General features: G+C 50.6%; 2 protein-coding genes across 3 annotated transcripts; one reads left to right on the forward strand and one right to left on the reverse strand.

Annotated features, from left to right (window-relative positions):
* Positions 1-877: 877 nt before the first annotated feature.
* Positions 878-13,408, forward strand: LOC128823214 (T-cell surface glycoprotein CD3 epsilon chain). Of its 2 annotated transcripts, XM_054005377.1 has the most exons (8): positions 878-1,073; positions 1,190-1,306; positions 3,166-3,189; positions 5,198-5,218; positions 8,639-8,848; positions 9,909-10,061; positions 10,871-10,917; positions 11,328-13,408. In XM_054005377.1, the coding sequence occupies exons 2-8, from the start codon at positions 1,258-1,260 to the stop codon at positions 11,382-11,384; spliced, it is 561 nt and encodes a 186-aa protein (XP_053861352.1). In that variant the 5' UTR covers positions 878-1,073; positions 1,190-1,257; the 3' UTR covers positions 11,385-13,408. The 2 variants fall into 2 exon arrangements, with proteins under 2 accessions (XP_053861352.1, XP_053861351.1); XM_054005376.1 differs by lacking the exon at positions 878-1,073 and having other exon boundaries at positions 1,090-1,306.
* A 4,057-nt stretch (positions 13,409-17,465) lies between these two features.
* LOC128823240 (T-cell surface glycoprotein CD3 delta chain-like) lies at positions 17,466-27,812 on the reverse strand. Its single transcript, XM_054005422.1, has 7 exons — positions 27,738-27,812; positions 26,148-26,494; positions 24,479-24,505; positions 21,270-21,470; positions 20,183-20,314; positions 19,089-19,132; positions 17,466-17,868 (listed from the first exon to the last, which is right to left on the reverse strand). The coding sequence occupies exons 2-7, from the start codon at positions 26,200-26,202 to the stop codon at positions 17,806-17,808; spliced, it is 522 nt and encodes a 173-aa protein (XP_053861397.1). The 5' UTR covers positions 26,203-26,494; positions 27,738-27,812; the 3' UTR covers positions 17,466-17,805.
* Positions 27,813-27,836: the final 24 nt, after the last annotated feature.

Below are 27,836 nucleotides of genomic sequence, written 5' to 3' on the forward strand. Positions count from 1 at the left end.
AAGCAGGTGCATAAGCTGGGGTTGGACTAGATACCTCCTGAGGTCCCTTCCAACCCTGATATTCTATGATAAGCTCTTCTCAGGTCATTCCTCCGGCTTGTCATTCCTAGCAGCAAATTGTGTGGAGGGAAGTAGTGGCCTCTCCCGTGCGCACAGGGAGAACGTTCTACTCACAGAGGCAGCGTGGTAGGAAGCCCAGAGATGTCGGGGTGAGAAGCTGACATGGGCTGTGAGGCAAAGATGGTTCCAAACCAGGCCTGCAGTGACTGAAAACCACGACACAGCTCCTTGGTGTCAGGTGAGAAATAAAATTGGTAGGTGCAATCCAGTCCCTAGTGGCTTCCCTAACACAAAAGCACCATCGCAGCTGGCACCCAGGCTGGCAGAGGGGCCTCGAGCAGAGTAAATCCAGCACCAAAGCCACAGAATTCATGAGTTACTCCATTTAATTTTGTTCTGGTCTGTTGGTTCCAGGCATGTTATTCAGCTCCCCTTTACTGAGGTTTCTCTCTGAGGTGCCATACCCCACTCGTCACCACAGCACTTGAACACCTGTTTCTTTGTATTCTTGTCCCTATTGTTGTTGATGTTTTGTTTTACAATAGTGCCAAGGGGCGGGAATCAAAGTGGGAGGCGCTGTGCAAACCCCTAGTTTAGGCAGAGGCAGTCCCTGCCCTGCAGAGCTTCCAGGCTATTTTATGCTCGTTGCACAAGGTGTCTTTGTCTGCCGCTGGCTTTGCGTTTCTTGCCGCCTGTCTAGTGGTTATGTTTGTTGCCGTCACTTTGCTAAATTAACTGTAACGTTTTGAACTTAACTCAGAAAATATTGTTTAAAAACGATGGGAGACTCTGAAAGCAAATCTGCTGGGGCCAGGTTGTGTGTGCTCCTCTCTCCAGGACACTCTGGGCTGGCCTGAGAGTCACCGAGGTGCTTGCAGCACAGCAGCCCCCTCGCGTTCTCAGTGACGCTCGGAAATGTAGGCATCTCGAGCCTCCGCACTTCCTGGCAGGGGGTTGTTTTATCATAGACATTTGCTGTCTCTCTGAGCCGCTTGCATGTTATGCTGGAAACAGTGAGTCTCCTCCGTGCGCCGCTGAACCGATTGTTAGATGCAATTCTGGGAAACAATCCCAGGCCTCTTTCTCATAAACAGAAACTTGAAAGCGCCTGGGTTCTTTCTTTTTGCAGAGCCAGACTGGGTGATGCCAATCTGATTGGAAAGGACAGAAAAGAGAGCGAGTTGGGGGAACACCAGGATGAAGCTACAGCTTGCCCTGCCTGTTTTGGGGCTCCTGCTCTGTGCGGGTGAGTACAACTGGCTAGAGACCACCAGGTATCAGCAAAGTGACCCCCAAGGGCTCAGGCAAGGAGGGTATTGACGTGTGCCGATGGACAGTCCGGAGCACCGGCAGCCAGGTGTTCTTACACAGCCACACAGACTTACAGTAAAACTGAAGTTGCCGTTTGCTGATGAGAAATGTACCCCACTAGCAGTGACGTGAGGGGCAGCGGAGCAGGAATCACCCCCTGCAGAATCAGAGCAGTCGAGAGAGAGGGAATTGAGGCACTTCCGTCTATATTCCTTTTTAAAAGAGAAGTCAGTTGCTGAAAAGATCCTTGTTATTTATCAGCAAATCCAGTAAACTCCAAAGCCCTCACCAATGGTCTGAACAGGCTGGTGAAGGGTACGGGAGGGGCAGTGCGTTGGGCAGCAGAGTGCTCTGGAATCTGGACTCCCCCGTCCTACTTGCTGTTATATTAAATCGCCATGTGCTCTTGGGCCCGTCGCTCTCTAGATCTCAGCTTCACAATGAGTAAAGCAGGGATAATAGTATCCCCTGAACGGATTAGTGTGTGTAAAGCCAACCTGATGAAAGGCAAAGCATGTGGCAACCTAGATCGAAATGCCCATAGGGAAACGGGCAAAAGAAATTTAAAAATAAACTCTGCAGCCACTCTGCCCGTGAGCGGCAAATGCCAGTTGCTGGCTTTGATGTGATCTGAAAGAGTTCAGGTTCTCTCTGGCCATGATCAGTTTGTGTTACTGCACCTGTATTTATTCCCTCTGTCTAAAACAAAGTTCTGTGCCGGGATAAAACAGCCGATCACCTTGGAGACTGTTATAGGACTGGAAATATCCCCTATCAATTCACTGGTGCTGTTTACACCGATTTGAAAAATCAGCTAAAATTAATTGTCAAATACCCATTTTTAGTGCCATCCAAGCAGGATCGGGCGCCTGCAGAGACCGGAGAGGCACGTGGAAAAACAGGATTGATCACTGGTGTATGGCCAGCTAAAATAACCGGTGCCACCCTGGTGTTCTGACACTGTGATTTGTGGTACAAAGGGAACAGTGTAGGAACCAACTGACATTAGGGGAAAGAGAGAAAGTTTCCATTTTTGTTACAAAATCAAAGCCTGGGGGGCAGCAAAGGACAGAAGGAATTACAGACCTGGAGGCAGGGGTGGGGGGATTAGAGCAAGTGCCCAGTCTTCTAAGTAGCTCTGCAGGTTCTGAAGGGTTTTTAGCCTCCAAGACCATTCCCTGCCTTCGTCCCCATCCCATCTTTGTCTATGTTTCTAGGATTGGGAAGTTTGATAACATGGATTTAAAACATGAATGCTGCTGTGACTGTTTTCCAATGTCTGCATGGCACCCAGGCGCTTGGCTTTCAAATCAGCATTATTATTGATTAGTGTTTTGTGTTTACTCCCTGGATCAGGGGTCGGCAACATTCGGCACGCGGCTCGCCAGGGTAAGCACCCTAGTGGGCCGGGCCAGTTTATTTACCTGCTGACGCGGCAGGTACGGACAATCGCGGCCCCCACTGGCCTCGGTTTGCCATCCTGGGCCAATGGGGGCGGCAGGAAGCCGCGGCCTGCACATCTCTCGGCCCGCGCCGCTTCTCGCCGCCACCATTGGCCTGGGACGGCGAACCGCGGCCAGTGGGGGCCGCGATCGGCCGAACCTGCTGCGTCAGCAGGTAAATAAACTGGCCCGGCCCGCTAGGGTGCTTACCCTGGCGAGCCGCGTGCCGAACGTTGCCGACCCCTGCCCTAGAGGCAGATTGTTAATAATAAGGGAAAGGATATTTGTAAACACATGAACCAAGCAGAGAGAGGTAGATTTGCTAATAGCTTTTGTTGTTTTCCTTTTGCAGCTGACACCATGGCGCAGGAGAACAGTAAGTTAATTTTACCATCAAGGTTTTTAACCATTATAAATATCTCAGAAGTGCTGCTGCTAAGATTGATCCTGCCATTGCTAACCGCTCAGAGGGAATCTAAAAAATGGGGGATCTTTAACCACTAAGGGCATATGCCCATTTGTCTGAGCGCCCGTATGAGTGTGAACGTGCAAGTGTGTGTCTGGGCCTAACCCAGAACCCACTGAAGTCAATGGGAGTCTTTCCATTGACTCCAGTGGGTGCTGAGCCAGCCCCTACCTGCATGTCTGTCTCTCTGTGTGTTGGGTCATAGAGAATGTCTTTACTACTTCTTTTTCAAAATACAAATCCAGAAAACTTCATACCTGCACACTGGGTTCCTCCTGGCTCCTTTGCAGTCAGTCGGGGAGTCTTATTATTAACAACAGTTACTGAGTTTCCCCACCTGTAACATGGGGATACTGATTCTGATCTGCGTGAAGCACTGTGAGAGCTACCGAGGAATGAGCTAGGTACTATATTATATAATAGTGGCATTGGGATGGCACCCAGGCCGTATTTAGGATCTGGGCCGCAATCGGTTTGTGTTACTGCACCTGTATTTATTCCCTTTTTCTAAAACAACGTTCTGCGTGGGGATAAAGCAGCCAATCACCTTCCCCTCTAATCAAAGCCTTTGTCTGTGGGATTTCATCTCTGTAGTTTTAGTGAGCGTGAGCTCCCAGCCTCTGTAAAGCAAGTGCTGGCTAAAACCATACACCAGGGCAGGTGGGAACACAGATCTTTCTTTTATTGGCTTAGGCACCTTTCTTTTGTCTAGTGTCTCTGGTACACACTGTGGGTCTGATTCTGACGCCCTCCCTAGCACTGCTTTAATGTGGTTGTAGCTTCGGAATTTCAGTGCAGTTCCTCACGCTCACCAATCGCTCTACAGAGTTAAACAAAACCATTTCTAACCTCAGGCCCTGATCCTGCAGCAGGCAAACCCATGGAACCACACAGAGTCCTGCAGTTCTCATTGCAGGCTCAGGGCCCAGACCCCCAGCAGGCTCTGTCTCCGCGCTGCACAGTAGCTGTGCCTTTGCATTTACACCGAGCAATGAACCAGATAATTTCTTTTCACAGCAAACCCAGGCACCTCACTCCATTTTGCACTTTGAAAAGGACAGCCAGGGGGACACAGCTTTGGTTTAAAATAACAGTTGCCTCAGTAAGCTGCTCTAGCCACCTCCGCATTTCTAAAGCATCCACCAAGAGTGGTGCAGTTCAGAACCTCTCCCAAGGGAGGGGTAAACTCCAAGGAGACGCATTTCAGTTTGGTGATTGTTATAGGACTGGAAATGTCCCCTATCAATTCACTGGTGCTGTTTACACCAATTTGAAAAATCAGCAAAAATGAATTGTCAAGTAACCATTTTTAGTGCCATCCAAGCAGGATTGGGCACCTGCAGAGACCGGAGAGGCACGTGGAGAAACAGGATTGATCACTGGTGTATGGCCAGCTAAAATAACCGGTGCCATCCTGGTGTTCTGTCACTGTGATTTGTGGTACAAAGGGAACAGTGTAGGAACCAACTGACATTAGGGGAAAGAGAGAAAGTTTCCATTTTTATTACAAAATCAAAGCCTGGGGGGCAGCAAAGGACAGAAGGAATTACAGACCTGGAGGCAGCGGTGGGGGGATTAGAGCAAGTGCCCAGTCTTCTAAGTAGCTCCTCAGGTTCTGAGGGTTTTTAGCCTCCAAGACCATTCCCTGCCTTCGTCCCCATCCCATCTTTGTCTATGTTTCTAGGATTGGGAAGTTTGATAACATGAATTTAAAACATGAATGCTGTTGTGACTGTTTTCCAATGTCTGCATGGCACCCAGGCGCTTGGCTTTCAAATCAGCATTATTATTGATTAGTGTTTTGTGTTTACTCCCTAGAGGCAGATTGTTAATAATAAGGGAAAGGATATTTTTAAACAGATTTACTGGGGAGAGCGAGGTAGGTTTGCTAATAGCTTTTGTTGTTTTCCTTTTGCAGCTTTCAGATTGGAGGATAACCGTAAGTTGATTTTTACCATCAATGTTTTTAGCCATAATAAACATCTCAAAATTGCTGCTGCTAAAATTGATCCTACCAATGCTAACCGCTCAGAGGGAATTTAAAACAAGGGGCATCTTTAATCACTAAGAGCTTATGCCCATTTGTCTGAGCGCCCGTATGAGCGTTGGAAGTGTGCATCTGGGCCTAACCCAGAACCCACTGAAGTCAATGGGAGACTTTCCATTGACTCCAGTGGGTGCTGAGCCAGTCCCTACCTGCGTGTCTGCCTCTCTGTGTGTTGGGTCATAGAAAATGTCTTTACTTCTTCTTTTTAAAAATACAGATCCAGAAAACTTCATACCTGCTGTAGCAGGGTGGACACCTGCTCCTGCCTGGAAGGGCCTGAGATAGCCCAGGGAGCAAGCAGCGTGAAGGCTGAGCTGACTGGGGGAAGTGGCTGCAGCTGTGCCACGCCCCAATCAGGCCACAGCTGGCCTGTATAAAGAGGCTGGGAGCTAGGAGCCAAGAGTCTCTCTCTGTGTTCAGGGAGAGAAAGGTCTGGCTGTAGGGAGCGAGACATAGGGTACTTGTAGTGGAGCAGGGTGGGGGAGAGGCTGAGGAGGGTTGCAGAGGGCAGCCCAGCCCAGCCCAGGGCTAGGCTAAGGCAGCAGGTCCAAACCCCCCTTGCCAGTGATGAGTGGCCTATACTGCAGTCTGCCCCAGGGAGTGGGGGCTAGATGAGGACTGGCATTGGCCTAGTACTGAGGCAAGTTGGGGATAGTGGGTGGGGGTTCCCCAGGGAGGGGAGACCCAGATCTGTGGGGTACTGCCAGGGGGCAGCATCCCAGTAATAGGGGCACTGGGTCCTGGGAGGGACACTGGTGCCAGAAGAGGACAGGCGGATCACTGGCCTGCAGAGGGCGCTCCAGATGCTGGATGAGCTGATTCCCCAAAGCAACCAGTAGGGGGCGCCGCAGGGGTGAGTCCGGACTTCCTGCACACTGGGTTCAGGGCCGGCTCTAGGTTTTTTGCCGCCCCAAGCAAAAAAAATTTTGGCTGCCCCAGCCCTGGGCTCCTCGCCGCACCCCCCGCTGCCCCAGCCCTGGGCTCTCCCTGCACCTGCCTTCCGCCACAGCCCTGGGTCACTGGTAACTCGCTCCCAGGGCGGGTCATTCAGCAGGAATTTTAGGTGTGCACAGAACACAGACAGGATTGGTTCCCATATGGTTACAGAACTGCAGTAAAGTGGAACAATTTTCAGCTTGTGTGATTGGAGGATATCTGGATGCACATTATAAGACTGTCCTACATAAATGAGGAAAAGTTGAGGTGCCTTTATTATTCTTTTGTTCCACTCTTTCTTTCTATGGGGAATTTGCCAATGCAATATCACTGTCTTCCTTTTAAACAAATAAAACTAAAAAAAAAAAAATGGCAAAGGCTGTTGAAAATAGCAATTCTAGTCGTAATAACCACTGGGAAGCATTTCTTGCTCAATTTTATCCTACTTTTTCTACAGCAAGTTACAGTGGATCAGTATATTTGATTTGGGAGAAATGAAGTAACAGCCGCCCAAACTGAGCTTGAGCACTCCTGAGTTTTGAGGTGTTCAAATCGGGAAGGGGGCGGGGGGGGCTGTGGCTCCGTAGGGGAGCACGGCAGCATGTATGCCGCAGCGGGTCTGGCGCTGCGCGAAGCCAGACACGCTGGTCTGAGTGGCACGGTAAGGGGCCTGGGGGGTTGGAGAAGGGGTAGGGAGTTCCGGGGGGGGCAGTCAAGGGACAGGGAGCAGGAGGGGTTAGATGTGTCAGGGGTTCGGGGGGGCAGTCGGGGGACAGGAAGCAGTTGGTTCTCAGCTTCCAGGCTGGATCCCTGCCACCCCTGCAAATGGGCTGCCCCAAGCACGTGCTTGCTTTGCTGGTGCCTAGAGCCGCCCCTGACTGGGTTCCTCCTGGCTCCTTTGCAGTCAGTTGGGAAGTCTAGACCTATCCTCAATGAACTTATCTAGCTCTTTTTTTTTAAACCATGTTATAGTCTTAGCCTTCAAAATATTCTCTGGCAAGGGGTTCCACAGGTTGACTGTGCGTTGTGTGAAAAAATACTTCCTTTTGTTTGTTTTAAACCTGCTGCCTCTTTATTTCATTTGGTGACCCCTAGTTCTTGTGTTATGAGAAGGAGTAAATAACACTTCCCTATTTACTTTCTCCACACCAGTCATGATTTTATAGACCTCAGTCGTATCCCTCCTTAGTCATCTTTTTTCCAAACTGAAAAGACCCAGTCTTATTAATCTCTCTTCATACAGAAGCTGTTCCATAACCCTAATAATTTTTGTTGCCTTTTTCTGAACCTTTTTCCAATTCCAATATATCTTTTTTGAGATGGGGCAACCACATCTGCATGCAGTATTAAAGATGTGGGCATACTATGGATTTATACAGAGAAAATATGATATTTTCTGTCTTATTATCTGTCCCTTTCTTAATGATTCCCAACATTCTGTTCGCTTTTTTGACTGCCACTGCACACTGAGTGGATGTTTTCAGAGAACTATCCGCAATGACTCCAAGATCTCTTTCTTGAGTGGTAACAGCTAATTTAGACCCCATCATTTTATGCATATAGTTGGGATTATGTTTTCCGGTGTGCATTACTTTGCATTTATCAGCATTGAATTTCATATGCCATTTTGTTGCCCAGTCCCAGTTTTGAGAGATCTCCTTGTCCATATGCTTGTTGACCCCCTCAAAGAATTCTAGTAGATTGGTGAGTCATGATTTCCCTTTACAAAAACCATGTTGACTATTGCCCAACAAATTATGTTCATCTATGTGTCTGACAATTTTGTTCTTTACTATCGTTTCAACACATTTGCCCGGTACTGAAGTCAGGCTTTCTGGCCTGTAATTGCTGGGGTCACCTCTGGAGCCCTTTTTAAAAATTGGTGTCATGTTAGCTATCCTCCAGTCATTTGGTACAGAAGCTGATTCCAGCAAGGTTTATTCAGTGCTAGATAAAAGTGGTCTGAGAAAACATTGGGGCGTCTATCGCAATCCCAGACAAAATAAGTGTTCATGCACAAGAGACAATTCCCAGTTCAACTTTGCGAGTTAATTGATTACATAATAATGACGATCAATTTTTAGCTCACGAAGCCATTTATAGCTACTTACTGCTATTGCTTGTGAATGCGGAGAGCGTTATACACCACAACTCCCCCCGAACTGATAACTAGGTTAGTTTTTACATTTAACCTAACAATCCCATTTCCAGAGTTCCTCCGAGAGACAAGGCAGTGCTCAAAGTGAGCCCCTCAGTGACACAGCTCCATGGTTAATTATATTTTTGCTGTGTCTGGGACCCCCTTGCCCTGCCCATTTTAAGCACTGGTTTTACTGAATACCTGTGTTTCCGTTGTTCTTTCTTCCCCTTTTGCAGAGTTCGAGGTGGTGATCTCTAAGACCAGGGTGACTCTCACCTGCCCCCTACCCGTTGTGTCAGGCTCAAGCATAACATGGTGGAAAGACGGGAAAGAGCTAAAAGATGGACAGTTCTATGTGTTTGAGGCATACGAGAGCCCCAAGGATGATGGGGACTATATGTGTAAGTCTGGGACAGACTTCGCCACACTTCACCTGAAGGCCAAAGGTAAATGGGAGAGAGCGCCCCTTCCATGGGAATAAGCAGGCACATGAGATGTCATGGGAGGCTACAGAAGCTAGCGATTAATTCTGTGACCTTATTGCCCGAAAGATTCACATGCCATAACGTACGCAGAGGCCTGATTTTCAGGGGCGCTGCTGGGACTGACTTCGACACTCAGCTGCTCTGAGGTCCAGCCGGCCCCCCATGAGCACTGCGATTCCATGGGGGCAGTGTTCAAAAGAGTGTGTGTTTACCATGGGATGTGTGGCTCAATTACCCCTCTGCACTGTTATGTGGTGTGCTTTGCCCTTGCTGTGTCCTCTACCCCAGAGGTGGCTGCATTTCAAAGGCGCTTTACACACCTAGCTTGGGAGCTGCTTTGGGATGGGAGAGGCTGTATAAATGTGAGACTATTATCTCTCCCTGAGACCAGTGACCTCTCATGAGCTTCAGAGAATCATGAATCTTCAGGAACTTGGCAGGAGACTCCAGGTCTGGAGGCTTGGAGAGGGCACAGCCCGGCTTCCCCAGTCCCACTTGGAAACTGAATCAATTCTCCTCCATTCTGACAAAGCCCCTTGCAGCCCATGCACTATCTCGGGTGTCTGGGGAGCTGCTTGGGGAACCCGAGAATCCCTGCACTCTTTCCGACACAGACAGAAAGGGCTGGGGAGGCGGGGATGAGGAGCATGGAACGAGCTGTTACAACCAGGGGATGTTTGCACCCTGCTGCCAAGGGCCATGCAGAAAAACCAGGGGACATTTCAGTCACTGACCGCTCCAGCCACCCCAGCGGTGTTGGCAGAGTGAGGCGTGTGTAGGGGGGAATAGAAAGGTGTCTCCCTTCCCCATTCACTCCTCCACTTACTGTTCTTGCCCCCTTATGATGTGTGCGGTCTCCATCCCCGCAAAGCAAGTGGGTGAGGTCTGGGCAGACCAAACATGGGGCATTTACCCAGCAGTGTCTCTGGGCTGGGGCTTGTGACTCCTACCTCCCGCCGTCCCTCTTCCCCCGCTCTGCCCTTCTCCCTCTCGCTGAGCCCCCTGTCCCTTCCCACCACAGTGTGCAGGAACTGTGAGGAGCTGGATGTCTTGACAGTGGCTGGGATCATCATAGCAGATCTCCTCATCACCCTCGGGGTGCTGATCCTGGTCTATTACTTCAGCAAGAACCGGAAGGGGCGAGTCGGTGGCAGCGCCGGAGTTCATCCGAAAGGTAAGAGCCGGTTCGAATCTCTCCTGTTAATAAGTGGCTGAGTGTCTTCAACTGGGGGAAACGCTGGGGTCAAGCCCCCCTCAGGCTCCTCCTGCTGCTTACCACACCCCGTGCCACCCTTCGTGTGGGGAAGGTGCAGCTGCCATTTTGTGCTGAAAGTGCCCCAGGCACAGGAACCCGTTGCACAGGCTGTGGTGAAGCAGCCCTGAGAGAGGCAAAGGGAGGGTGGGGCTGGCTGGAAGGGCTGCACTGCCGCCTCCCCGGAGGTATCGCAGCACGGCCGCCCTCAAGCATTCACACCACGAGTCAGGCCCTAACCGCAGGGAGTTGGCTTCAAAATCAGGAGATTTGATTTAAATGAGAAATATGGGGGTTTTGTCTCTGCTCTCTGAGCCCGTCGGTTGGGTCACATTTTTAGTTCTTTCTCTACAACCAGGAGGGCTAGAAACTGCCTTGTTTTAAAATGGAAGCTGAGATTCTTGTGCAGTGGGGGCACTAAGACGTACATCACAAGTCACCGACACTCCAAAGAGCTGACCGCACTGCATTTTGCACCCCGGGCAGAGTGTCCTTTGATTCAGGGCTGCAGGCCTGTGTCTTGGAGGATAGTCCTGTGTTCTGGGTGTGACAAAGGCCAGATGCTCAGGGCTGAGGTGTCTCAATTGGGCCCCCAAAATCGGTGGACATTGTGTGCCCTGCTCCTGAAACGCCCACGGAGCCGTGGGGATGAGTCACGCCTGCGAAGCTCTGTGTCTGCGCTAAGAATCGGTAGTATTCCACCTGAACCTTCTCCCTGCTTTGCCTTCCAGGCCAGAAGATGGTGCGCCCCCCGCCTGTGCCAAACCCAGACTATGAGGTAACGGGAACCGACGGGGTGGGGGTCCCCCTCCTCTCTTGGCCTTTCCAGAACTATTGGGATTAGGGTCACAGCCTTCTTGGTGGATGATGAGAGCTGAGAAATTACAGCATTGGTCCCCTTCCACCACGTGCTTTGTTCAGCTCCAGGCTTCACCTGTGTGGGGGGGAAGGAGTGACTGAGCAGGGCCATGTGGCTTCCTAAGGGTAGTTAGCAACAGAAGGGTCATCACAGCATGCAGGGTACAGTGTGCATCCCCAGAGCTGCACGCTCCCTGCCCTGTGCCCAAGTCACACCTGGTGGTTGCACTGAGGAGCCCAGCCCTGGCACAGAGCCAGTTGTACAAGGTACTGTCGCTGTGCTATGTTAACGCAAGAGCCTGTTGCTCATATCTGCTCCTGTTCCCACAGCCCATCAGGAAGGGTCAGCGGGATCTGTATGCCGGGCTGCAGTCCAGGGGCTTCTGAATCGCCCTGCGGATGGCAGGTTGGACGAGAGCAGCTAAGGGCCCCCAGCTTCTGTCCCATGTGATACAGATCCTCGGCAGTCCGTACTGGGCAGTCGCACATTCTGGGGACCAGCCCAGCAGCTGCAATGGGAGACGCTGCCCCTCCTTGGACACCTTCCTTCCTGCCTTTGATTTGACCCCAGGGAACAGACACTGACTAAAGAAACAAGAAGAAAAGGTTTTCCCCATTCAATAATTGTAGCTTTCTCCTCTTTGGGCTCATCCTAGGCTGTCCTGATCACCCTTTCCAAACTGTTGGGGAAACCCTTTCACTCTTCAGTTTTATTTATTTCAGTCACATGCTTTGATTTTTCTCTCCAGCACCCTGCACCATTGATCTTGTCCTGACACTCGGACGGCCTCTTCCCTGCCCAGGGCAAAAAGGGACATTGTCCAGTGTCCTGAGCACCAGCCCGGGAGCCAGGAACACCTGAGCTCTGACCCCAGCTCTGACACTGAGTCCGTCCCCCTCCCCCGCAGCTTTCCCATCTGTACCACGTGGGCAGAGACTCACCCGCTTCCCAGAGATGCCTTAAAGAGTGCTAGCAAAGAGCAGACCCTCTCGGAGCACTGGGGCTTGGCTGGCTCTCTCCTGTTCCTCCGGTTTGACATTAGTTCCCGTTTCCCTGCCCAGGATAGGAATGACTCTGTCACCACGTTCCCTGGGGCTCGAAAGGGAGATGCGATGGTCACTATGGGCTGTACAGGGTAGACGTGGCCGTGTGCGCATCCACCATATTCCTCCTTGAGCCTTGTCCCTGTCCAGCTTGTGCTCTGCAGTGTTCTTCTGGCCACCGCTAGTGTTCGGGGGTGTAAGTCCCTGTGCTGCGATCTCCGGGCCCCGGTGCAGTGTGTCAGTCGTGCTCACCTGGTCCTGTCTCAGCAGTGACAGAGCAGTTCATTGACAACACCGCGCTGGCTGCCCTCTCCAGCCATGCTCAGCACGCCAGTCCTTGCTGTGGGGTCACACACAGCCCCAACACCCCTTTCCAGAGACCTGCCATGGGGAAAATGGGGCTTGAGCCCTTTCTTGCGTCTCTGGGATGGATAAAGTCGGCTTGGAAGGAGGGGATTTAAATATCAGCAATGGACATCTGGAGCCGCCTGGTTTTGCTGGAGGACCCGGTGGTTCTCTCAGAAAGGTTCCATGTATGGGGCCTAAATAGAAGGCTGGGCGTGTGGACTCTTCAGCATGTGCCCCTTCTCCCCCAAGCCTCCTCTAGACCTTGTAACAAAGGGTCATCTGTAAGCCCCCCAGAAGGGCACTTAAGTGGCTGATTGAGTCTTTAACGCTTATTATTAAATTACAGTAGCACTTGGAAGCCCCGGTCAAGATCCAAGCCCCACGGGGCTGGGTTCTGCCGAGGAACGTAGTCCCTCCCCAGAGACATCACTGTCGCAGGGGGATGAGATGCGTGAGAGGGGACTGACCCCATTTTTCAGATGGGGCTCCTGACCCCCAGTGCCTTAACCACAGGACATTTTCCCTCTGGAGAAGTCCTGTAGAATTTAAGAGCAGCAAAACCCATAGGGTTGTGTAGAAATTAGCCCAAACCATAGAGAACTGCAGACAGAATGCAACTCTTTCCATAGGTTTTTATTTGTATTCACCCTGTGGAATTCTATAGCAGGGACCCCTGTTCCTGTTTCAGTTCTATAGCGTGGTCCAAAACCACATCTAGAAATAGGAGCGTTTTCTAGTAACTGTGCGAGAACTTTCTCATAAGTGCTGTACAAACCCCATGCTCTGAGTGAGTCTCATCTGGCTCACTTCGCTCCAACCCTCTTCCTTGCTGTACCCTCCCTCTCCTGTTCCATCTCTGGCTCTCAGGCTGTGTCCAGGCTCCATGGTGTCTGTTACCACGATGGTGAATTTGTCTGTATTGAGAAAGGCCTGTTTGAACGTTTATGATGCAAGTATTTCTAAAAGTGCATTATGCAGCCAATAAACGGGGAGGGCTCTGCCCCTGGATCCGCATTGGAGGGTGTTTCCAGTTCATTCTTTCTCAACACAACCATTACTCAGAGGACTCTGCGCAGGAAAGACCCAGGACTGCAAGAGCTGCTGGGGTCACCACTGAGGTGCACTGGCAGCAGTGTACAAAGGGGCCTAGGGCTAGGCAGTGGGGTGAGGGGCAGACAGCAAACAGTGGAGTGCAATGGCCAGGCTAGGGGAGGGATGTCATCAGCAGAGCTGGGGGTGGGGCTGGAATAGCTGGGGGCTGCAGGTCAGGCCTGGGGCACGATAAGAAGGTTGTGGTCACTTACACTCAATTTAACAAACAATTTTCAAAAGCCACTTGAGTTAAAATTATCCAGTTTCTTGAAGGTGGCAGGACAGTAACAAACGTGGGCAATGGGATTGACTTGTTTCCTTTTCCTGAGAGCCACATGGGCAGCTGGGAGCAGACACCAGTGTCTGGCTTAGAAAACTGACTCTACTCAGCCCTGGGCTATTGCTCAGAGGGGAGACGTCGCTCCGGAGAGGAAGCAGCAGTAAGTGGGGTGGGCTGTGGTTTAGCCCCGGTGTCTCTGCAAAGCGAGGAGTGAGCACCCAGCCAGCTTCGAGCCCTGGATCAGTGTGCTTGGCCTGGAGGATGTGGTTACAGAGGCAGGCGCAGCTGGGTTTACCTTGCAAGCCCTACATGTCGAGAGGAGAGAGTTTGCAAGCAAGAGCCAAACAGAACCACCCCCACACAGCCATGAAACCCCTACGGCCAGGTTCACTGCTGGTACAAATGGGTGTCACTCTACTGAAGTCAATACAGTAGTGAAGTTATTGACCTCAGCCCCCTGGTGCAGCTGCATTGTCATGGCTGGGGTCAGACCAGGGATATGATTCATTTCACAGTGCAGACAGGAACAGCTGCTCTGGATGTACAGTGGGTCAGATCCTGCTCCCAGCCACACCCACATGATCAAACTGCTTTCCTCAGGGCTGCTGGCATGAGTAACCATCATCTTCCCCACTTGTCAGCTCACTGCAGTGTCTCCACACAGCTATCTACAAACCTACACGTCCCTGTCTCCTCGCTTGGCTGCACTTGTGCCTACAAACATCATCAGTATCATGCCTCCTATGGCTAGAATTGCACAGAGAAAACCAGTTCCAGAAAGAGGCGAATAAGGGAGCTGACCCTTTCAGATTTGCACGGTTTCTCTATGCCCTGCAGTACCAGGCTCACTCCTGGACGGAGTTACAGAGCAGGTCTGCAATGGGTGACCGAAGTCTCTTCCCAAAGCATGGGACGGTCTCAAGAGCTGTGATTTTTGCCTGACCTATGGTTGCTCCTTCTCTGGCACAAGTGGGGCAGCTGAATGTGGCCCCCAACTTAGGGACCAATAACATTTGAATCCTGCCACTTATTAGTAAATCGCATCTACTTACCCCACAGTAATAGCACTTCACTCCTGGCATTTTGGTCTCATGTCTGTCTCCTACACTAGCTCTAGTGTCTCCCTATAATTACCCACCTATTATTGTGTGGTGCCAGGTAATTACACGATCCATATGACCCTAGAACAGTCGAATTCATACAGGGGCATTTCCTCCATGTTAACACAGCTAGCAGCTCTCTGGTGCTCACTAAAATGTGTCACCCAAATTCTTAGAAAGCCAGGAGGAGACCACGACCCGCAGGTGTCTGCGACCCGCATGGGGAGGGTGACCTGGTTTCTGAGGTTTTTAACTGCTTGCTGTTCCCATCTGTTACGTGCCACCCATTCTCTGAGAACTGTAATAACCTGTAAACGGATGGTTTTATTCAAGAGCGGGGAGAAGGGAGGGGGCCTTTGGCTGGAGAGGACCCCAGAGAACTGGGGCAGTCAAAGCTGTTGCTGGCCAGCAAAGTGTTCCAGTAGCTGTAGCCGACAGGAGAGGTGGAAAAGGGTTCATAGGTTACATCTAATGCATCGCATGGCGGAGGCATGTTTGTCAATCCAGACGCTGCGTTCTACGGGCATGCAGGAAACTAACCTCTGGGACATTAAGGAGCCCTCCCATCAGATCCTGAGACACTGGCCTTCCAGGCTTCCCTAGGAGGGCCAAGGAATCTGCCTATCCCTGCTTCACACCCCATCGAGTGCTTTTGGGAAGGAGGAGAAAGGCACTTATGATCCCTTAGCATTTCCCCGAACGGGCAGTGTGATTCCCTCCCCTGCTCCTGTCCTTTCCACGCTGCAGATGTGGCAAGTGGGACAGGAACTGGATGCCCTGATGGTTAAAGAGGCCCTGCTAACGTGAGGCCTGTATGTTCCAGGCTGCTTTCCAAAGGCCAACATGTACAGTAGGACCCAGCTGCTTTTTGCTCCATCACTCGGTACCTTTTGTTCTCTAGCCTCAGGCTCTCGACCCTTTGGCCAGAAGTCTGTCATCGTGTCACAAGAGCAATGAACTTTCCCCAAGAACAAGCAACCAAGGGGTTAAACAACTGCTCCAGGCAGGCAGACATCTCTGCTGGGATCCTAGAGAAATCCCCAAGGCTCCGACCCGGCAGGAGAGCTCTTAAGGGGGCACGTTGCTCAGGGACCTGACTGCCAGCCACAGCGGGTCCCCAGATGGTGCTGGGTGAGGATACAAACCAGCCAGGGGCTGGCTCTAACGATGTGCACACAGGACACTGACCTTGGACTCATTCGTACTGGGCTGAGGCCAGCCCTGCTTGTCTCCTGCTCTGAGGAAGCGCTGCGGTGGGTTCATGCTGCACTGACCAGCCCATCATTCACCTCCGCTCGCTGACCAGACAAACCCCAGACAATTCCACCCCTTCACCACAGCCCACAAAGAGCGTCGGGCCAGAGTGCAGGAAACAGGCCTCTGCTCAACCAGACAGGGCCGTGGGCAGGGATTTCCCGGTGATTGACACGGGGGAGGCAAACACCCAGCTTCTGCTCTGACACACCACGTGGCCTTGGTGGAGGCCCTGCCCCTCTCTACCCCTCAGTTTCCCCATCAGTAGAATGGGGCTTACAACGCTTGCCCACCTGAAGCATGGCACTATTATTTAGGGTCACAGAGGGCAGAGCTGGGCTCCATCCCAGACTGACAACTGGGCTGCCACTCATAATCACCCCCGGAAAGGCAGGGTTGGAGTGGGGCAGCCCCACACCCTAAGAGCTTGTCTGCTTTCGGCTTGTCCCTTTAGCAGTGCCCCCTCTAGTCACAGAAACAGAAGGGCCCGGCTAGGAGTTACCCTCTGTGGGCCATGGGAGGAGCAGGCTGACCAGCGGCGTTCCCAGAGCCCCCTAAGGTGGAGAGGAGCTGAGCGGACTTGGCTCGCTTGGCACCATCATCCCCGCCTGCTGATGGAGAGTGCTCTGCCCTGCCCCCCTGGTGCGCGATCACCTCCTCTGCAGGTTGTTTTGCTCTGAGCTTTTGCTGTTTCCATTTCCTCCTCTGTCACAGCAGAGCCGTATCTGATCTTGGGGAGAGCTTGCGTCAGCCCCTCTCCAGCAGCAGCAGCACACCCAGCTCAAAGCATCTCCAGGTTTAGTGCTGATGGTTTGCCACCACGCGATCAGGCCGGCTCGCGGCCTGGGTGTGCGCTGGGGGAAGGGACTGGCCGTCGGGGCCTTGGCGGCTTCAGTCGGAAGCAGAAACCTGCACATGTAAAACCAAACCTATTTTGGTACAAACTCCTCTCCCCAGCCCCAGCCAGATCACAGGGGGCGGAGGGGCTGTCCTGCACTTCGCAGCCCTCTGATGGAAGACGCTGCAGGATGAGCCACAACGCCACCCTTCCTGCCACAGGCACTCCCAGGCAGTTTATAGCTGCTGGGTGTCTCTCCCCTGCCCCCGCTCCCCGGACTCAGTGTTTTTCTCCCACGCAATGTTAAAAACAACCAACCGCTAGCTCAGCACAGCCAGTCTCCACACCCAGCAGGGGCGGCTCAGGGCCCGGCAGAAGCCCCCCACCAGTTTGGCTTGTTGCACTCGGGAAGGGCCCATTACTGATCACATGGGGTCCTGTCAGACAGGACACTCCATCAGCTGCAGGCCTGCCTGCCATGGCGACCTTGAAATGAGGACAGCTAGGTAGGATTCTGCTCCTCTCACCAGCCCGGGCAAAGCCTCTTTATTGCCAAAGCAAATCATCACAAAGAGCAGAGAGCTCTACGAGCTCCCTTGGCACTGCAGGGAGCCAGAGGGATTTCAGACAAGCAGGGCCCAGGATCACGTGCGAGCAGAGATCATCGATTTCTTAGACACATTAGTGAGATGTCCATCACCATGGTTTCTGGCCACCAAGCTGCAGAGTGAAGGCTTTGAGGGCTGCTTCAAAGACAGCAGGATTCCCCAATATTGTTGGTTCCCATGTGGAAAAGAGAGAGGATGAAGGGCCAAGGGTCACAGTTGATTAGCCCCCAGGTGCTCTCCACTCTCATTTGCGGGTCCTGGTGACTCCTAGGCGGCTGTACTGCTCATTGTCCCGCTCACCAAGGGGCTAGGAGGGAAGGAGAAGGTCAGGCTGCTTTGTAAAGTGTTTCTCTGCTATTCAGGGTCATACACTGCACCCACCACTGTGGTGCTTGACCTCAGGAGCTGGGAGCGTGGGGTTCTGATAGGATAAATGGGCACAGACAGCACCTCCCATATCCTCTGCATTCAAAGCTTCAGTATGAAACAGGCAGCCTCAAAACAGAGGAGATGTTGCCTGCACCCACATATCACAATCCAGCCACTGAGTTCCCAGCGAGCAGGACCTTCCAATGAGCACAGTTATGTATTTCAGAACCAGCTGGGAGGAGGCCAGCCAGTGCTCATTTCCCACCATTACTGGTCGGCTCCATATGCTAGTTCATCTTACTGTTGCTGGCCTTTCCCTGCCCTCTCCTGCAGTGCTGGAGCAAAGTAGTTGGCACCAGTTTTGGGTTGGGGGGGGGGGGGGGCAAAAAAAAAAATTATACAGGCAAATGAATCAGCCTGTGCACATCTGGGTCTGTCTGGGGGGAGCCTGTGCCTGGGTGTGTCTGCGATGCTCCTAGACAGGTACTTGGGAGCGTGCTGCTGCTCTAGCCCTTCGCTCTCCTGCATCCACTACTGCAGGCGCTCTGCACAGATCAGCCTACTTCAGGGAGAAGGCAGGTATTTAATCTCAGCCTGAAAGTGTGAGAGGGAGGGAGGGGCACCTGGGGCTCAACCCTCAGGAGGTTGTCACTGTGGCTTAAGCAGCCAGCTAGGCACTCCCTAGGTACCGGGGAAATCCCCAAGCAGCCAGCACTCTGCAGGGGTGCTGGAACTAAGGGTGCAGCAGCACCTCCGGCTTGGCAGGGTTTCCCTCACACACAGAGTTTACAGTCTGGTTCAATGGCTCTCAGCCCCCCCACTATACAAACTGTTCCAACGCCCCTGGCACCCTGTTCCAGCCGCAGGGCCGGAGGGGGGAAGGGGCACAGCCAGAGGGCGTCCCAGCTGCAGTGTGTGCACTGGGGCCGGCTGCTCCAGGATGATCCTTACACCGGGCAAAGTGGGGGTGCAGCATGACCAAGTCAGACCCCCCACACTTCCATTCACCCTGGTGGGAGCATTCAACACCTGCTCTGTACAGATCTAAATCACTAGCAAGGCCAGGAGCCTCTCCAGGCCCTGAGCGATCTGCACCAGTCCAGATTTCCGAGCACTAAGTGATGTGAAAGGCTGGCCCAGTGACTACTCATCACTCACCTGGTAGAGCTGCTCATTGGCGATCAGGTTCTGTCGGTCAGAAGCTAAAATAAATCAAGCAAAGGTCAGTGGGAAGCTCGGCAGGAGGGCAGCATTTTCAAATGACCCCAAGTGGTGATTCTCTCTCCCCCACTCTGCACCTTGTACCACCACTTACACCTGCACAGCACGGGGTCCAACGCCACCAGTCTGACTCACTAGCATTTCACACCCACTCCACACTTCCCGTGCATGGGTGGTAACAGCGACACCAGGTGCAGGGCAGCGGGCCCAGGGCCCCTCTCTGCTCTCCACGGACAGCTGGGAACACATGTTACTTTTGCTAAGCATAGAGCTTTGTTCACACTAGGCCTGTTCTGCTAAAATTTCACTTATTGCTGCCACTGGTTCAGCCCCGCCAGTGGGGGCGCTGTTGTCAAAAAGGAATCAACATCTACTGGTGTCACTGGGTCAATAACATGGTGCTTAAAATGCTGAGAGCTACAGGAGCCCTATCTACACGAGGGCTCCCACTGTCCCAACTATTGGGAGAGCTAAGCTAGCAGTAGCAAAGGTGGGAAACTATTTGCACAAAAGCCAAATGTAGGCATTCCCTCGAGATTTACCCTGATGTCTCTGCCTAAAATTTCACCTCTCCCCAACTGTACTCTGTGTTGGCTGCTGCCCTTCACTCCAGATATGGCTGTGTTCCCTCGTGCTGACTACACAGTTTGTAAAGTTATGGGAATTTGTGAGGAAGTTACAGAGGATCGGCCCAGAGGTGGGTGTCCTGCAAAATACAGTGTCTCCTCCTGCTACCCCCTTGCTCAGGCAGATACCCACACTCACAGATGACAGTCTCCCACAGCAACATGCAGACACACAATCACATATGCAGACACCCTCAGACTCCCTCCCCCTGGCCTGACATGCAGTCCTTGAGACATGCATGTAGGGGCTCCAGGCACCAAACCAGCATCATGTGGGTGAGTGTGATGGAAAGACCCCAGGGATACTGCGCAGCGAGTCCTGTCCAACCAGACATTCCCTGTCCCTGCACTGGGCAGCAGAGACACCCCTCCCCTGAGCTGGACAGAGGGGCCTCCCCGTCTCACCTCGTAAGCGACGGCCACTGTCTTGGCCGGTGATGCAGTACACGGCGATTGCCAGGAAGACCGTGGCGATGACATCAGCTACCACGATCCCCGAGATGGTGGCTGCATCCAGCTCGATGCAGTTTTGGCACACTGCAAAGCCACAGACACAACACAGAGTACTGAGAACGGGGCACAACCCTCCACACCCACCCACCTCCTACACACCCAGCTCAGCGGCACAGGGAGCAAGCCAGCAAGAGAGCCCCAGAGGATTTCTCTGTTCCCCCTACAAGGCCCCCCAGTTAGAAATATAACCTCCCTAACACACACACATTCCTCTGCTCTCCCACCTCTAAGGCCCCTCTCAGCCAAAGGCGACTGGACAGGACCCCCGAGGGAGCCTACCAACGCAACGCTGACCAAACAGAACAGTCACTGCTCAGCAACTCCCATTCCCTGACCAAGGCAGGGCTCGGCGCACCCAGCCCAGGGTGCCTGCTCAGAGCAGCCAGCGGTGGGAGTGCAAAGTTGGGAGAGGGCAGGGAGCAGGGTCTCTGGTGTGTCAGGGCAGAGCGCTAGCTCCTCCTCAGCCACAGGGCCAGTCCAGAATGAGCTGCAATCATGCATGTGTGCCTGGCGATCCAGGAACCACCCATGCAAACAGGCACCTGCCCAGGCACAAGTGCACATCTTAGTGCCTGCTGCCCGGGGGCCAGTTTTGAACACTGGGGCCCCCATGCCACCACCAGTCCCAGTCTGAGAAGTGCTGAGATTTCTGGCTGAGCACTGGAAGTTAGAGTTCAGAGCTGGAAGAGCCCAAGCAGATCATCCAGTCTCCTCCCTCCCCTACTGGGCCAATGCAGGAGGGTTCCTTACAAGACACACAGCCTGGGGGGAAATTTGGGGACTGAGAAACACACACATCTGCTACTGCTGCAGCTTTACAGAAAGCCAATGGAGAAATGGCAGGTGTGTTTCACAGAACATTTTAAAAACTTTAATTTCCAGAACAAGGCCATTTTTCATCAAAAAAATAAGTTTGGAATTAAAAATTCCAGCCAGCTCTAGTTTTATAGACCAGAGGCAAACTGACTGGTGAACGTACTTCGGAAATACACCTGTACAGGAGTGGAATCATTGCACCTATAAACTCCTTTTGGGTCGTCCGCTTCTGCGCCCAAGTTCAACTCTGCGTTGTTGTTCTCTAAAGTAATTCCATCTCTCTGCCAGGTTATGCCAGACTGGGTGCTTGAAAACCCCTCGCACTGCAGGACCACGTCACGGCCACGGATCTCCACCTTTATGGCTGATGTAAAACAACGAAGGCTGGGAGGTGACAGGTACAAAGCAGCCCAGGGGCTGAGTTGTCATCGGTAACTGAGGTTCAGAACTCAGGTCTCTTACACAGGCACTTAGAAAGGAGCCATTAGAAAGGCGACCGAGATGGCGTCTCATAGAAACCCCTGAATAAAGGTGTTCTCACTGAGAAAATATCCCTGATAATACAAGCAACAGAGGGTCCTGTGGCACCTTTAAGACTAACAGAAGTATTGGGAGCATAAGCTTTTGTGGGTAAGAACCTCATTTCTTCAGATGCAAGCTTTCGTGGGTAAGAACCTCACTTCTTGCATCTGAAGAAGTGAGGTTCTTACCCACGAAAGCTTATGCTCCCAATACTTCTGTTAGTCTTAAAGGTGCCACAGGACCCTCTGTTGCTTTTTACAGATTCAGACTAACACGGCTACCCCTCTGATACCTGATAATACAGTGATAGGTATAATATTCAGTTATACAATTCAGTTTATAGCTAGATAGATATAGATATATAAAACCATTGATTATATTAATAATTAATCATGTTGTTATATTGTGCCAATTATTAGCAATAAATAACAACGCTGGGCCTGATTCTGCCAACACAACTCCTGGGACAGTGCCTACTGCTGGGAGGGAGCAGTCCTATTCGCCCCTCTGGAGCTAGTGATGGTTGGAGTAAGCTGTACATCCATAAGAAGTGTTTGTAGGATCGGGTCCTTAATTAGCAGTATCTAATATCATTACACAGCACTTATTATATTAATAGAATATTGCAACTGACATTTTACCAGGGAGATTTTCACTCAAGCACAAAATAATTGGGCCCAACATCCTTTGACCTGCAGTAAATTCTGGGCGTGGATATGAGGCCCTGATCCTGCACATTATACACAGGCTGAATGGTAAGTGAAAGGGTTTGCAGATTCCGGGCTATTAATAATTAGTGATTGCGGATGGAATTTTTTAACAAGTTTTTAAAGTAAAAAAGGTGGGGAGATCAGCCAAACCGGATAGCAAAAGATAGTTCTGTGGTCAGCTCTGTAACTGGTGAGCAAATTTAACTGAAAACCGATTACAATGAAAACAGTGTAAAATTCACAAAATGTGTTTCTGGTGGGGGCAGGGTCGAGCCCATGGGGGTCACTCCCCAGCTTTCAGAACACAAAATAAAGTTACTAGGATTGTTGTTGTTTGAGCACTGACAATGAGAGCAGTGCAGCTCATACTGCAAAGCCTCGGCAACACAGACACAGCTGAGAAATTGGATTACACCCTCCACCCCCAACACACACACACATCCCGTTTTTCAGTCACCTCCAGTCTAGGTGTCTAATTCCTGTACCTGTTTGTGTTTGTAAATCAGGTAGTTCGGTGTCTGCTAGTTGCACACTCAATTGTCAACAGTTCAAAAACGCAGCCATAATTATTTGGAGGTGCAAAATCTTGACTGCACAAAGATAGGCTGGCTTGAGGTCTGTCCCTACATTTATATATGTATCATTAATCGCTTATATTAAGATTGCAATTATATTCTAAATTATTATGAGAGAAATACATTTTATTGCTAAAATCATTATTAATCAATAGCTTAATGGATATTAAACTGCCTGGGGTGGGGACTCTGTTCGCTCCCTTTTCTGTGCCCAGAGATCCATGCTTAAAGAGAATAATGATAATTTCATGTTTAAAGGAGCTCAGAAAGAGGCTTTGAGGAACTACACCAACAATTAAAGCAAATATTGAATAATAACAACAATAAATAAATAAATAAATAAATGCTACTAACAAAGCAACATCAAAAGGTAACTGCAAACTAGACATGCAGTTAAAGCGACAGCTTCAACTCAAAAATCTCACTTCTCTATGGAGCTTTATTCTCCTCAAATGACTGCAGTTAGAGAAGGTAAAAGATATTTTCTCTCTGTTTTTGGGTTTACAGTGTTTGAAGTCAATGAGGTCCTGTGTGAACGTAGTGCGCTCTTGCAGGGTCGGGGCCTTAATAGTCTCTTTCTCCTCTTCATGAGTCTTTCACGTGGCAACAGGGGCAGAACTGGCCCAAACAGCTTCATTCTGTAGTCCAGTGCTTTTCCCCGTTAATTGCACTGATTACCACAATGTTGGGCCTGATTCTGACTTCACATGCATCAGTTTTGCCCTGGAGTAACTTTGCTGACTTCAGTGGTGCTATTACAGATCCGCACTGGGGTGATCAGGGATCAGAAGCGAGACCTTTACATTTGTCGTTGTACCAGTTTGGCCAATTGTCAGTTCTTGGTTTCCCCACTGGAGAGAACTCAGAGCCATTTGTCCATCAACCCTCTTGGTGACAATTCACACGCTGGACTGGATTCTGAGGCCTCATATCCCATGAGTGAGGAACTGGCTCTTTTCCGTTATTTGCTTTTCCTGCTCTAAGCTGCTGCCTAGTATTGCCCCGTACCCCCCCTCAGGGAGGCAGTTCTGAGAGTCGTGGGCCCAATCCTGCTTCCAGCGAAGCCAATAGGAGTGATGCCATCAACTTCACTGGGGGCAGGATAGGGCCTAATGTGAATCAGGGTGCAGACTGTCCTACTATAAGGCAGGCTGGGCTTGTAACAGGCACTATACCAGCCAGTAAGTCACCGTAAAGGGCTTACCTTATTATATATGTCTCTTGTAATGTGCTTTCTTTCCTTGGGACATGAATCGATGCCCTGCTATTCTAAATGATTACTACAGAAGTGAGCATGCGGCACAGGTGAAAGGTACGACACTGACCACCCCAGAGACTGAAGCCTTGTGTTTATCCCCAGAGCAATCAGGGCATAAACAATGACCACTTGTGCTCCCTCCAAGTCCCCCTCCCTCCCCAATGAGCTCTAATACAAACACGGGATGCAGAGTTCTGGCTGCCACGGCTGTGAAATAGACACTCTCTGTGACTTTCAAGAGCAGAATGCCTCCTCCATCCAACCCTGACCAAAAAGGGCTTTAAATGAGCTCTGTAGAGTTTTTTACCTTTAGCTGTATTGTCTTGTGTGACACCTGAGGGGGGAAAAGAAAAAATGTAATTTAGAAGTGCCACAAACCCTCCTGCTTCAGAGAATAACGACAGGACATAGGAAGAAACCGGCCAGTCTCAGAGAGAGGATAACAAGGCTATCTGGGCCGCTTCTCAAACCAGGCTCCTGCTCAGATCAGGCCTGGCAATTCCTATGTTCCTGGTTCCATTTAGTTATAAAGACCAACATTTTCAAAAGTAGCCACTGATTTTCAGTGTCTGGTTTGAGCTTCCCGGGGCCTGATTTTTAGCAGTGCCGAGTACCCACACTTCCAACTGAAATTAATGGGAGCTGCAGATACTAAATCAGGCCCACGTTGGCTGCAACTAGGCACCCCAAAATTGAGTCACCCAAATGCATTGGCTATGTTTTAAAATGTAGGCTTTAGTGATTCTAGAACTTGCTACCCAATCGGCGCATTGAAGACCAACTCCTTCATCATTCTGGCTAAAGGCTCAGCGATCCACTCAAACTTTTTTCCAGGGCTGGGTTGACTGAAGGGAGCATGCCAAGATTTTTTGGAGTTGGGGAAATCTATTTATATGGCATTAAGGAACTATTTGTTGTTAATCTTTGTATGTGTACTTAGAGACTGTCAAACATACGTATTCTATAAGTCAGATGAAATAAAATGCAGATGTCTCTTCAAACTCAAACATATAAACACACTTTGCACAAATCAAAGATACAAATATTAATCTAATCTAATTAATTTAAAATAAAATTTAATTTTTACCTGTACTCAGCAGGTGCTAAATGTTAAAATTTCACCACCCTTTGGGGTGTGTTCAGCAATCATGTCCCACGTTTAGCGCCATGAACAAGAACGGATAACACAAAGGGGCAAAACATACCCAACGCACACTCTGTGCAATTCCTCTGATTGGAATAGTGTGTAACTTAGGGCACAATGTGGCCCAAAGTTCCATTAACACCAACAAAACACATCACAAACCTACTGATTACATTTGAAGAGAAGTGAGTCTGCATTAGCCAAAAAAACACTTGGGGAAAAGGGGATTGCTTCCCTTTGTTATATGTATGCACTCTCCAGTGAGCTCTACAAACTTTACACACTATATAATATTAAAACAGATTAAAACATCGTCTGACTTATTTGCCTAAAATTAAATTATTCTTGGTCACAGTATTTGAGTTTGTCTCACAGAGTATTTAAAGTGATCATGTTTTAGTTGCCAAACTGAACTATATCACCACATGGTCTTCCCTCTCCCCCACTTTAAACTTTGTGAGTGACCATAATGTTCATGGAAAGCACAAACAGTAGAGATGGAAAAGGCCCATTAGATCTTATTGAATCCATCTCCCAGAGAAAAACAACCTCCAAAACCAAATCTATATAATACAGATAAGGATGTATTTCTTAAAAAGGAACTAACAAGATGTGTGCCAGCCCTAACGCTCAGAGCTTTGCCTGCCTATCTATCTATCTGGCTATACACCTTCCCCCTCCATTTATTTGTCTGTGTTTAGTCTTACAGATTGTTAGCGCCTCATGGCAGGGACTGTCTTCTTACAATGTCTTTACAGCACTGAACACATTTGGGGCATTATGGTAATAAAATAGTAATTAATTATTAATAATGCAGGATTGAAGATCTTACCTTTGATGATAAATCCGACCGTTATTACACTGACAAGATACCCAAGTCTCCCCATGGTCCTTCTCCTTAACACTAATGTGCAACTGCAGTTATTTCCTCACTAGTGTAGGAAAAATTACTTCACCCGCTTAAAAAATATAATACAATCAAAGGTCTCTTTTCTAAACGGCAGAGATATGAAACCAGTAACAAGAGCCTTCTCAGATGTTGGCAACAGGAAGCCTAGGAGTGGAAGCCTCTGTCTTCTTTCCCCTAAGAACGTCAGTTTAAAGACGTCAGGGTTGTTACCGAAGTTGTGTAGCTGTCACCAAAGTTGCTGCCAACGCAGATCAGAATACAGTATTCAGCTGCAAATAAAAGATTCGCCCACTAAAAACAAAGAAGGAAAATTGTGCCTAACTTGGGCATCTCCACAAAGTAGCCATACTGCAGCTAACTTCTTTAGGTCCAAATCACACCCAAGGGGCATTTTCTCAGGTATATTATGAGCTGAATTAGACAAGAGTACTCTAACAAAAATCTGTGGTCACCTCGGACTTCAGGGGGTTAATACCCAGCCCTGCCACTCCAACTTTCTCATCTGTAGCAGGGATAGAGTTCAGGTCCTGCTGCTCCAGAAGCACAGGCTAGAAGGGAGCTAAGGAGAACTGCTGTTAGAAGCAGAGGTATAAATTATGATACATGGAGCAGTTCCTACTCTATCCAGCACACGGGAATGGTGCATAAGCACATTAGCTAGCTCATAAAATATTTTGGTGGTATCTACGCACATGATTAACTTGGTCCTTTGGCTTTAGGATTAGTGTAGCCATTTCTCACCAAATGTGTTTGCTTTAACGTTATTGTTGCCCACTTTTGTGTTCAGCAGTGATTCCCAAGAAAGCCCTTTGCAGGAATATCCATAGATTCATAGGACAAATGTAGGGTTACCATATTTCAGCAAGAAAAAAAGAGGACGGGAGGAGCCCCGCCCTAGCCCCGCCCCTGCCCCTCCCACTTCCCGCCCCCCCAGAACCGCCAACCCTCCCCCCGTTCCTTGTCCCCTGACTGCCCCCTCCTGGGACCCCTGCCCCTAACTACCCCCCAGGACTCCACTCCCTATCTAAGCCTCCCTGCCTCTTGTCCCCTGACTGCCCCAACCCTTATCCACACCCCCACCCCCAGACAGACCCCTGGGACTCCCACGCCCCATCCAACCACTCCCCACCCCCTGACAGCCCCCCCCCGAACTCCCAACCCATCTAAACCCCTCTGCTCCCTGTCCCCTGACTGCTCCGATCCATCTCCCCACCCCTGCCACCTGACAGCCCCCCCCAGAACTCCCAAACACCCCCCCCTGCTCCTTGTCCCCTGACTGCCCCCTCCTGGGACCCCTGCTCCTAACTGCCCTCCAGAACCCCACCCCCTACCTAAGACTCCCTGTTCCTTGTCCCCTAACTGCCCCCTCCTAAGACCCCCCCCAACTGCCCCCCAGGACCCTACCCCCTACCTGTACCCTGACTGCCCAAAACTTTCTCCACTCCCCCCAAAAAGCCCCCCCCGTTTCTTGACTGCCCCCTCCAGAACCTTCCTGCCCCCGGTCCCCCTTACCCTGCTGCTCAGAACAGAGTGTTGGGCTCTGTGCGAGCCGGACACCTGGCTGAGCTCCCCAGCACAACAAAACCCGGTCTGGCCCTGCACAACAAAACC

Source organism: Malaclemys terrapin, chromosome 15, assembly GCF_027887155.1.
Source record: "Malaclemys terrapin pileata isolate rMalTer1 chromosome 15, rMalTer1.hap1, whole genome shotgun sequence".
Lineage (NCBI taxonomy): Eukaryota > Metazoa > Chordata > Testudines > Emydidae > Malaclemys > Malaclemys terrapin.

What these genes read in the sequence shown, in the direction of transcription:
- LOC128823240 (XM_054005422.1), bottom strand. Translation starts at nt 26,202, where the DNA reads ATGGGGAGACTTGGGTATCTTGTCAGTGTAATAACGGTCGGATTTATC. An exon ending in ACAAGACAATACAGCTAAAG is followed by an intron (nt 21,471 to 24,478) that starts GTAAAAAACTCT and finishes GTTTTACATCAG; the next exon opens with CCATAAAGGTGGAGATCCGT. An exon ending in TGTACAGGTGTATTTCCGAA is followed by an intron (nt 20,315 to 21,269) that starts GTACGTTCACCA and finishes GTGGCTTTGCAG; the next exon opens with TGTGCCAAAACTGCATCGAG.
- LOC128823214 (XM_054005377.1), top strand. Translation starts at nt 1,258, where the DNA reads ATGAAGCTACAGCTTGCCCTGCCTGTTTTGGGGCTCCTGCTCTGTGCG. An exon ending in ACTTCACCTGAAGGCCAAAG is followed by an intron (nt 8,849 to 9,908) that starts GTAAATGGGAGA and finishes TTCCCACCACAG; the next exon opens with TGTGCAGGAACTGTGAGGAG. An exon ending in TGCCAAACCCAGACTATGAG is followed by an intron (nt 10,918 to 11,327) that starts GTAACGGGAACC and finishes CTGTTCCCACAG; the next exon opens with CCCATCAGGAAGGGTCAGCG.